The sequence below is a fragment of the Hyaena hyaena genome, unplaced genomic scaffold (genome assembly GCF_003009895.1).
Source record: "Hyaena hyaena isolate Hyena2069 unplaced genomic scaffold, ASM300989v1 scaffold_1, whole genome shotgun sequence".
Classification (NCBI taxonomy): domain Eukaryota; kingdom Metazoa; phylum Chordata; class Mammalia; order Carnivora; family Hyaenidae; genus Hyaena; species Hyaena hyaena.
Genome location: NW_024080633.1, coordinates 11,227,785 through 11,237,426, shown reverse-complemented (window position 1 = coordinate 11,237,426; position 9,642 = coordinate 11,227,785). Strand labels below are relative to the sequence as shown.

The 9,642-nt window shown below is 57.7% G+C and overlaps 2 protein-coding genes across 3 annotated transcripts in view; one reads left to right on the top strand and one right to left on the bottom strand.

Annotated features, from left to right (window-relative positions):
• Nucleotides 1-1,972: 1,972 nt before the first annotated feature.
• Nucleotides 1,973-2,425, bottom strand: LOC120227872 (nascent polypeptide-associated complex subunit alpha, muscle-specific form-like). The gene has a single exon (XM_039225919.1). The coding sequence runs from the start codon at nucleotides 2,423-2,425 to the stop codon at nucleotides 1,973-1,975; it is 453 nt and encodes a 150-aa protein (XP_039081850.1).
• DBNDD1 (dysbindin domain containing 1) overlaps nucleotides 2,312-9,642 on the top strand; it is a 9,798-nt gene continuing 2,467 nt past the window's right edge. The window contains exons 1-3 of one of the 2 annotated variants that reach the window (XM_039226980.1): nucleotides 2,312-2,454; nucleotides 8,899-9,045; nucleotides 9,395-9,535. In XM_039226980.1, coding sequence (XP_039082911.1) covers nucleotides 2,424-2,454; nucleotides 8,899-9,045; nucleotides 9,395-9,535 — 319 coding nt within the window. In that variant the 5' untranslated portion in view covers nucleotides 2,312-2,423. Of the gene's footprint in view, nucleotides 2,455-8,877; nucleotides 9,046-9,394; nucleotides 9,536-9,642 lie in introns of both variants that reach the window. The other variant, XM_039226978.1, reaches the window with a different exon arrangement.

Here is a 9,642-nt window from a genome sequence, read left to right as displayed (position 1 = left end):
CATTTGTGAAAAACAGCGGCATCGCTTCGTTTATCAGTATGGATTGCAGAGATGAGTCGTTCCAGAGAGCCCTGGCTGACAACTCCCCGGGCTCCTGACAAGGCCCACAGTGACCTGTGCTTTTCATATTGGATTGGAGTTCAGATTCTTTAGAAAAGAGCCTTTTCTTCACATATGTGGCTCAAGATTCTTTTATTCAGCATCAAGCTGTGCAGCTCTGAAACCCAGATAAATGGCATCTGAGTTTCCTGCAAAATCACAGAGCAAATGTCAGTACATACAAACCCGCTGACCATACTGTCTAATGTCTGGCTCTTCCTCATGCCTGCTTACTTGGTCAGGCAAGTAAACTGCCTCAGACCCACGACGTCAACTCTATAGATGCCTGGATGTCAAGGTAATAGAGTCCTGCAGGGCACCCGGGTGGCTCAGCCAGTTAAGTGTCTGATTCTTGATTTCAGCGCAGGTCATGGTCTCACGGTTCATGGGATCAAGCTCCGTGTCAGGATCCATGTTGACAGCAAGGAGCCTGCTTGGGATTCTCTCTCCCTCTCTCTCTGCCCCTCCCCCACATGTTCTCTCTGTAACAATATCAGTTTTGCTCCTGAGTCTACAACTCAGACAGGATTCAGTGGGGGACAGCTCACCTCAGCTCCACAGAACACCCCCAGAAGGGTGGCTCAAAGGCGGGGCCTCGTGTGTGCCCAGCGCCTGAGAACTTAGGTCTGGTGTACCGCCTACTGCAGGCCAGAACACACACAGGAGGCCTCTTGAACGGCCTTCCTCGCATAAGGTGGCCAGGTTCCAGGGGGTCTTCTGAGGGAGAGGTGAATCCCCCTTATGACCCAACTTTAGAAGCCACATGGCACCATTTCTGCCACACTCTCTTGGCCAGAGCAGTTACAAGCTTTGCCCAGGTTCCAGCAGAAAAAGCGTAGGTGAGGGAGTGTCTTGGGAGTGGAAACGTTCTGGAAATGGCATCAGAAATACCAACCTGATCATTTCGAGAAAATGCAATCCGCACCCCAGCTCACTCCAAACAGCCAGTACCCATCCCCTGTCCCAGCTTCCCGGGGCACTCGCTGGCTTGCTCACGTCCGCACCACCCGTCCTAGAACTCAGTTTTGTCCCTGAAAGGCTGCTCTGCCTTTTGGGGTCCCGTGGAGGCCAGTGGCCCACAGCAAGGGTGGGTTCTACTGGGTCACGATATCATTTTAGAAGGAAGCAAACTGCAGTTCTTGTTTTCATTTGTTTTGTAAACTAAAGAAAAATGGGAACCATTAGCCAGCCTCACTGACTGGCTGTCTCAAAGGCTGTGGGTTGGTTCCCTGCAACTGGAGTGGGGCTGGGCAGTGAGGGCCTTCCCTAGGTGGCTCAAACTGTACGGATCACCTGCCTTTGAGAGGGTGCCTTTCCTGCAAACCCCAAGGTCATATCCACCTCCCTCCCCTGTGGCCCTTTTCCACTCCCAGCTGGGAACAAACCCTTTCTCCCTGATGCTTTTCTGTGGTTGGTTTTGTTTTTATAAAAGTGCAGTCTTTGGGCTTGGATTCAGACCCTCTGGCTGCCAGTGGCTGGCTGTGCAACCTTGGTCAGGTTACCTACCCTCTCTGTGCTCAACTACTTCACCCGGAAAAATAGGACACCGCCTTCTTTGGATCTCTGGGAGAATTAATGAGATACTGTACACAAAGAACCTGACACAGGGACGCATTCCAGGGGCCTGTGTTTGCGGTTCCCAACGCGCCCAGATCCTGCCTCCCCACCCCCTCCCCCCCGGGGCGCCCTGGCTGCCGGCTGCCATCTCCCTACACGCGCGCCCCTGCGGCCTCGCCGTTGCACTCCCGCCCAGCCTCCTCCTCAGTGGTCTCCGCAGTATTCGCCACAGTCTGCAATTCTTTGCTCACAGGCCGGAGGTGTGGGCGCCGGCTTCACCTCTCCTCACGCCCCCGCTCCACGGCCGGCGGGCCGCCTACGAGTGGCTGGCGCCCCACAAACATCTGGGGGTGAACAAATGGACGGAAGTCGGCGCGGCGGCGGGAGGAGCGTGCGCGCCGGGGGCGCAGAGGGCGCTCGAGCGGCCCCGGCTTCGGGACGCGGCCGCCGGATGCGCGCGGGCCGCGGCGGGAGCGGCCGTGGGAGCCGCGGTCCGCAGGGCGCGGGGCCGACAGGGGGCGCGCGCGGGGCCGGGCGCGGCCGCACCTGTGCTGCGGGGCTCGGGGGGGAGGATGCCAGGGGGAACCCGGGCCCCGGAGCAGCTGCGCGCCCCGCCCCGCGGGCTCCTCCCCGCCGCCGCGGCCCCCCGGCTGCTGCCCCGATGCGCTGCGCCGGGAGCTGGGGCCGAGTCGCCGCCGCAGCTGCAGGGGCGCCCGGGCCGGGTGACGCCGACGCCGCCCGCGCCCCTCCCAGACACTGCCGGCCGCATGGAGCCCCCGGAGGGCGCCGGCCCCGGAGGTGAGTGTGGCCCCAGTCCCCAGCGCAGCCCCTTGCCCCCGGGCCCGCTCATCGGCCGCTCCCGGGGGCCGCAAACCCCCACTCGGTAGCTCCGAGTCGAGCCCGGCCGGAGGGGGGGAAGCCCGGCCTGCCGCCGGGGAATTCACGCCGGGGGCAGCTCCCGGGTGCGCCCCCCGCGCTAGGCGGGGGGCGCACACACCGCGTCCCCGCCCCCTTGTCCTCTGCGCTTCAGGCCCCCGCAGCCTCCGGAGCGCTCCTGGGTGCTTGGCCCAGAGTTTTGTGCTGAACCCCATCCCGGCAGAGCCGGGGTTCTGGGAGTCAGGGCATGGGGCGTGTCTGGGCCGTAGTTTGGGGTCCGGCTCGGCGAGGCGCAAGGGTCGCCGCCGCCCCCCTGGGCCGCGCATCCGCTTTGTTCGTCCAAGTCGCTATTCACGCGGGGCTGGGGCAGGGAGGCCGCCTCTGGGATCCTGCAGGGCACCGCGCCCGGCTAGGGCCTGGGGGAGGGGTGGCAGGGCACCTGGCACGGCCTTCGGGGGGAGCCTGCCCCCAGGCTTGCAGGGGTCGTCGGCCTGGGGGAGGCCCGGGGGCGCTCACCTCTGGGAGGGCAGGTGTGCACGGAGACAGAGCCCGGAAGCCTCTGTCGGCTCTTGGTGACTCTGGCGTTTGAGATTCTAGCAAGGTCTCCCCTCGGGGAGTCTGGCAGGGTGGCAGCTGGTAATGAGAGGAAAACTCTAGGAACCCCATTTCAGAGCCCTTTCAGGAAGAGTGTTCGGTCGCCCTCAGCGCCTCCACCGGCCCGGCCCGGCCCCAGATGCATCGTGGGTTTGCTGGAGGTCCCATCCCAGGGAGCTACTCTTGACAGCACAGCGACCTGTGGAGGGACACCAGCCACGTCAGCGACCGCATCTGGAGCCCAAAGGGACGGCCCGGGAGGGGTGGGGGGTGCCCTGAAGCGGCGCGCCCACCCACTGCTGTCTGCAGTCCGCTTTGGGCCGACAGCTGTCTGGAGGACCTCGTCACCCTCCCTGCAGGCGCCAGCAGACACACCCAGAGCCGGTGGGTGTGGGTTTTCTTTGTTTTGTCATTTGTGGGAGGAATCCACCTTTTTCTTGCTGTTGACATTACCCGAACCCAGGACTCCCCAGCGGCAGCTTTGAGGGGATGTGAAGGCAAAGGTGAGGGCTGGGGGCACACAACTCTGAGATGCAGGCCGAGCAGCTTGGCCTTCGGTGTCCACGCTCACTTCTGTCAGTGGGGACAGTCTCCCTTCCCATGCAGGGCGTGGGAGCCTGAGTGAGATAACGAGGGAAGGTGCTTGGGAGACGGGCTTTATGATTTCAGTTTCTGAATCTCACTTACTCAGTGCACAAACACGTATCTACCAGGTGCCTACTCTGTGCAGGAGTTGGGGTGGGAACACAGAGGACAGAAGGGGCCACACTGACTGGGCTCATCCCCCTGTTACCTAGCAGCCATTTCCTGCCTACACAGTGGCCTGCTGATCTCCATTCTACGGGATTTCATGAGGTCGTGTCATCTCTCAGTTCACTGACTCCTGAAAACTTTATTTTGGAGCACGTGGGACACACAAAAAAGTAGAACAGTGCGGTAAAGCTGTGTGCCACCTCCCAACCCGCTCTACCGGACCACCACCATCCTCCCTTCAGGAGAAATTTGTAGCCAATCTGGACATTTGATTTCATCTCTATTTCTGAAAGTATCTCTAAAAGATAATGTCTTCACGGAGCATAATGAAGATCCCATTTTTGCACCTAAAAGAATTAACAATTTGTCTTTTTTTTAATGTTCATTTATTTTGAGAGAGAGAGACAGAAAGACAAAGAGAAAGAGTGTGAGCATGAGGGAAGAAGCAGAGAGAGGGAGGGAGAGAATCCCAAGCAGGCTCCACACTGTCAGTGCAGAGCCCAACGTGGGGCTCAAACTCACAAACCGTTAGATCATGACCTGAGCAGAAATCAAGTCAGACGCTTAACCGACTAAGCCACCCAGGCGCCCCAACAATAGCTCCTTAATATCAAAGTGTGCAGACATGGAAATGAGAAAGGAGGCAGTGCACTTCTGGAGGGCCCCAGTTGGGGAAAAGCAAGGTTGTGAGCCCACCGAACTCCAAGTCAGTCTGAACAGTTGCAGGGAGAGGCCGTGGCCCTGGTTCAAGAGGCTGAGCCTTGGCAGGCCCATCCAGCAACCCTCAGAGCTAGGGAAATGGGGTATGAGTGCCCTCCCACCTCTGGGACCATCTCCCCCTCCCCACTGCAATTTTGTCATATATATTCATTCATTTGCTTCATTAATTTGTTCATCAGTTTGTGCAGCACACCTCCTCAGTGCTTAGGGCAAGACCCAGGGCACACAGCAGGGAATTTGAGATTTGGGCCAAGTTCTCACACAAATGAACTGGAAAATAGGTCAGCAGCATAGCACAAGGTAACCCTATCATACCCACTCACATCAGCAACCAGTGCTGGGGGCAGGACTGTGGTAACCCACCTGCAGAGCCCACGGGGCCCTGGCTCGCTGTCTGCACAGGTCAGAACAGCAGTGGCCCCTGCAGGGGCTTAACGGGGGCTGCACTGAGCTGAGAGTCTCAGTGTTGCGACCCCACACCCTGGCCCCAGGTGACCCAGGGGCTGCTGAGCCCCCCAGCTAGCCGCTTGGCCTGGCCACCAAGCACACCTGCCTCGTGCCTGTGGCCACCCGGTTCACACCCCGGGAAGAGCTGTGGGTCTCCTCCATGGAGCGGTGGTCCCTAGCACAGCTACTCAGTAACTGTGGTGGGCTCTTGGGCTGGATTGTGCATTCATCAAACATTTATGGTGGACCTACTGTGTGTCAGGACCAAGCCTAGGTCCTAGAAGTCACCCTTCTCTTACCCACTCCCAGGCTCCGAGCCCGGTGCATAGTAGGTGCACAGCAATTGTTAGTGGATGCCTGGAGTCCTCCTGTATTTGCCCTTCAATTCCAGCTAAGATCAACCTTTGTTTCCATGAAGATTTAAAAATTTTAAGTAATCTCTACACCAAAGCGGGGCTCAAACTCACAACCCCGAGACCAAGTGTCCTATGCTCTACTTACTGAGTCAGCCAGACACCCTTGAGGGCTTCTTTTGAGGTATAATTCACAGATCGCAAAATTCATGCTTTTAAAGCATGCAGTTCAGTGCTTTCAGTATATTCACAAAGTCGTGCGACTATCACCATCATCTAATTTTAGAATATCTTCATCAACTCTGGGGCCGGGGGTGGGGTGGGGGTGGGACTAGGTGGCTCAGTAAAGTGTCCAACCTGGGCTCCACCCATGATCCTGTCATGATTTCGCAGTTCGTGAGTTTGAGCCCCATACTGAGCTTTGCGCTGGCAGCGCAGAGCCTGCTTGGGGTTCGCGCTCTCTCCTCTCTCTGCCCTCCCCAGCTTGTGCTTTTTCTCTCTCAAAATAAATTTCAAAAGCAACCCCTTACCCACTAGTTCTCTCCCCATTCCACATACACCCCAGCTCCCGGAAACCACCATCTACTTTCCTATTTTAAAAAATTTTTGTTTTTATTTTTTTTATGTTTATTCTTGAGAGAGTGAGTGAGCATGAGCAGGGGAGGAGCGGAACGAGAGGCACACAGGATATGAGCCATCAGCACAGAGCCCTACCTGGGACTCGAACTCACAAGCCGTGAGATCATGACCTGAGCCGAAGTCAGACGCTTAACTGACAGCCACTCTGGTGCCTCTAAACCTTTTTGTTTTTAATGTTTGAGAGGCAGAGAGGAGAAAGAATTCCAAGCAGGCTCTGCACTGTCCATGCAGAGCTCTGTGAGGGGCAAGAACTCAAGAACTGTGAGACCATGACCTGTGCCAAAATCAAGAGTCGGACGCTACACCGACTGACTAATCTACTTTACTATCTTTTATGGATTTGCCTGTTCTGGACAATTCATATAAACATTACCATAATGCACGCACGGCCTTTTGGGACTAGCTTCTTGCACCTACCCCAGTGCTGAGGTTCATCCATGTTGTGCTTTCCTTCTTTTTTACAGCTGAGTAATATCCCATCGTGTGAATGGACCACATTTTGCTTACCCATCATCTACTGACGGACATTTGGGCTTGACACCACTTTTGACTGTTGTAATACTTCAGTGAACATTTGTGTGCAGGTGTGGATGTGTGCTTTCAATTATCACGGTTATAAGCATAGGAATGAAGCTTCGGGGTCGTGTGGTGACTCTATACATAACAGTCTGAGGAGCCACTGTAGGCTGTTTTCCACAATGGCTATGCCACGTACATGCCAGGATCAATCCTGCTCTTTCCAAGGGGCCCAGAACCTTCTCTGTCCCTGGCATCTTCTGCCCTGGCACTTTGACTCTTAATCTCCATTACATTCTTCCACACAAAAGATCAGTGTCCTTGATGGCAAAAGTTGCATCTTCTGCTTTTTCTTCCCACCTGCCCCCCGCCCCCCCGCCTGCTTTGACACAGGCCAGGGACCAGGGTTTACAGAGTACAAACCAGACCAACTGCCAAGAAGACATGGAAAGGAATAAAAAACCGGACTTGATGACTTCAACATTCAGGGCTACCAGTTTCTGTTTTGACTCCATACCATCAACCACAGATGCTGTTATTTCAGGGATGTTGAAATGTGTCAAAATGTGCTCCTCGCAGTCAGTACAGCAGGCTAGGCTGTCCGAGGCCCCTGGACCCCAGCATCTGTAATGATGCTTGTCCCCCACCTCATCCTGTCTCAGCACCCGGAGACTTCATCCTTCCCACCTGGCCTGCATCTCAGCTCAAAACCCTTCAGCGGCTTCTCCCAGCTCACTCAGAGTAGCAGCCTAGGCCCTGATGACATCTGTGTGATGTGCCTCCCCTGCCATGTCCCCCTGCCTCCCCTGTCACCATGGGCCACGTGTATGGAAGCATCTGAGTTAGGACAGCACACAGCAGCGCGACGTGAGCCCACCGATGCTCACACCCTGAGAGAGAGGGGCCGGGGCTCTCTAGTTCCCACCCCAAGGAAACAAAGCAGTGTCCCAGAGAGTAAAGGCTCCTTGAGGACCCTTGACAGGGATTCTCTAATGACTGGTCAGAGGTTCGAGGCAGAGGTCTCTGCTCCCCCAGCTCAGAGCAGGGTCTGAATCACACCTCTTGTGCCATGTTGGCAGGAAGGTGTCCTTGCTGGGCCATGTGGCCCAGGACACTGGTGGATGTAACTGTATCCTCCGAGGACGCTTAGAAGCCACAATCCAAATGTGTCAGAGAGGTGAAAGCCAGATCCCCTGAGCCACTATCCAGCCCGAAGCCCCACGTGATGACACAGCACGGGCAGGGCCCCAGGCCCATACTTCCCAGGGAGGGTGGCGGCCTCCTCTTGGCAGGGTGTCACCCAGCCAGCCCTACAGTTGTGAGTGGATGGCACGCTCTTCCCACTCAGCTGGAGCCCCTCTGGACCCACGGGAGCGGCTGGGCGGCGTCCAGGCTGCTGACCACACTGTTGGGGAGGACAGGCCCGTCCCTCCCAGGCAGCTGTTGGCACTGGCGGCCCGACTGGACCCCCCGAGGCGTGACATCAGGGCAGATGCTCCTGTAGCTCGTGCGTCCCCAGCTCTACGTTGGGCCCGTGGGACAGGCACGGGGCACTGCCGAGGGGAGGAGGGCGTCTGCTCACTCTCTCGGGGCCACAGGAGGGACATGGAGGGACCAAGGGTCCAGCTCCCTCAAGGGAAGTGCCCGACAGGGTCTCTGGGTGAGTTCAGGGAGGGACCAGGTCAGGCCGCAGGAAGGGGAGACGGGTGGGCCCTGGAACATTTTGGAGAGGCTGGTAAGAGGTATAGATGGAGGGATGTGAGCTAAGAAGGTGCTGGGCGGAGCAACAGAAGGGTGCAGTTGGTGCGTCTATGGGGCACGGATCCCATCTCTGAGTGGCACAGTCTCTACCAAGCAGATTGCCCATGGGGCCTCCGTTCTCATCTGAGAGAAAAAAATCATCAAATATAAAACACAATGAATTACATCTTTAAAAAAAACCAAAACCCTGCAAACCTGGAGGAACACTCCCCAGTCCCTTACTATGAAAATACATTACTTAGCATTCAAACACGACAGCCTAGGATTTTAAGTCCGTCCACAGAGGGCAGGCAGGCCAGCAGGGGTCATTCGGGATCAGAGGGACCCAAGAGGCAAGGAAATGCAAGAGTGACTACTGGACCCTTGGCTGGACCTAAAAGTAGAGACGGATGGTGGTGTTGGGCACCCCCTTCCTCATCCACAGGAGGCTACCACCCAGTGGCCCTTGTCTGGCATCCCGGCCCAAGGCTACCCCAGCCCACCCCGCTCACTGCCCAGGGCCTCAAGGAGGGCCCAGTGAGCCAGGCACCCAGATATTCCCCGCCCTCCTCTCTCCTCCCAGGTAACACCGTCTTTGTTGCAGAAATGGTTAAGGAGGCTGAGGTGCCACAGGCAGCCCTGGGCACCCTGGCCCACGGGACAGGAGACGGCTGCAGCTCGCCCACGGCCGAGGACGAGGTGGGCGTCCCCACACCGGCACCGGGGCTCCTGCAGGTCACAGAGAGGAGGCGTGAGTACAGCTGACCTGCCCAGCACGTGTTCCACGTGAACGTGAGCCCCCTGGGAAATGGAGGGCAGGGTCCCATCCCGTCCCAACAGCACCCCAGCTGTGTCTGGGGCGGCGGTGGTGGTGGAGCTGAGCTCTGCAGCTCTGGCTCTGTGGGCCTTGGCCGTACCATCTGCAAAATGGGGGACCCGGGAAGGCATTTAGTGTTGAGCGTGTGGAGCAGGTGGGGGTCCGGGTCTGCCCGGCCATATGGGGGCTTCACCCCAGAGCTCTTGTTCTTCCCTGAGGCTCCTGGAGGGCCGTGGGTGGACGGACTGCGCCCATGACGAGCCATCCCCTGCTGGCCCCGCAGAGCCCCTGAGCAGTGTCTCCTCCCTGGAGGTGCACTTTGACCTCCTGGACCTCACCGAGCTGACGGACATGTCCGACCAGGAGCTGGCTGAGGTCTTCGCGGACTCGGACGACGAGAGCCTGGCCAGCGAGTCGCAAGCAGGTGGGCTGACGATGGGGTGCAGTGTGTGGTGCGGGGCAGTCCTGGGGCCCGAGCCAACCAAACGCAGCTCTCCTCAAACCCCTATCTTGGAAAATAACTCTTTCCCA

Bases quoted from the DNA above. Each gene is read 5' to 3' on its own strand.
- LOC120227872 (XM_039225919.1), bottom strand. From the start codon at position 2,425: ATGCGGCCGGCAGTGTCTGGGAGGGGCGCGGGCGGCGTCGGCGTCACC.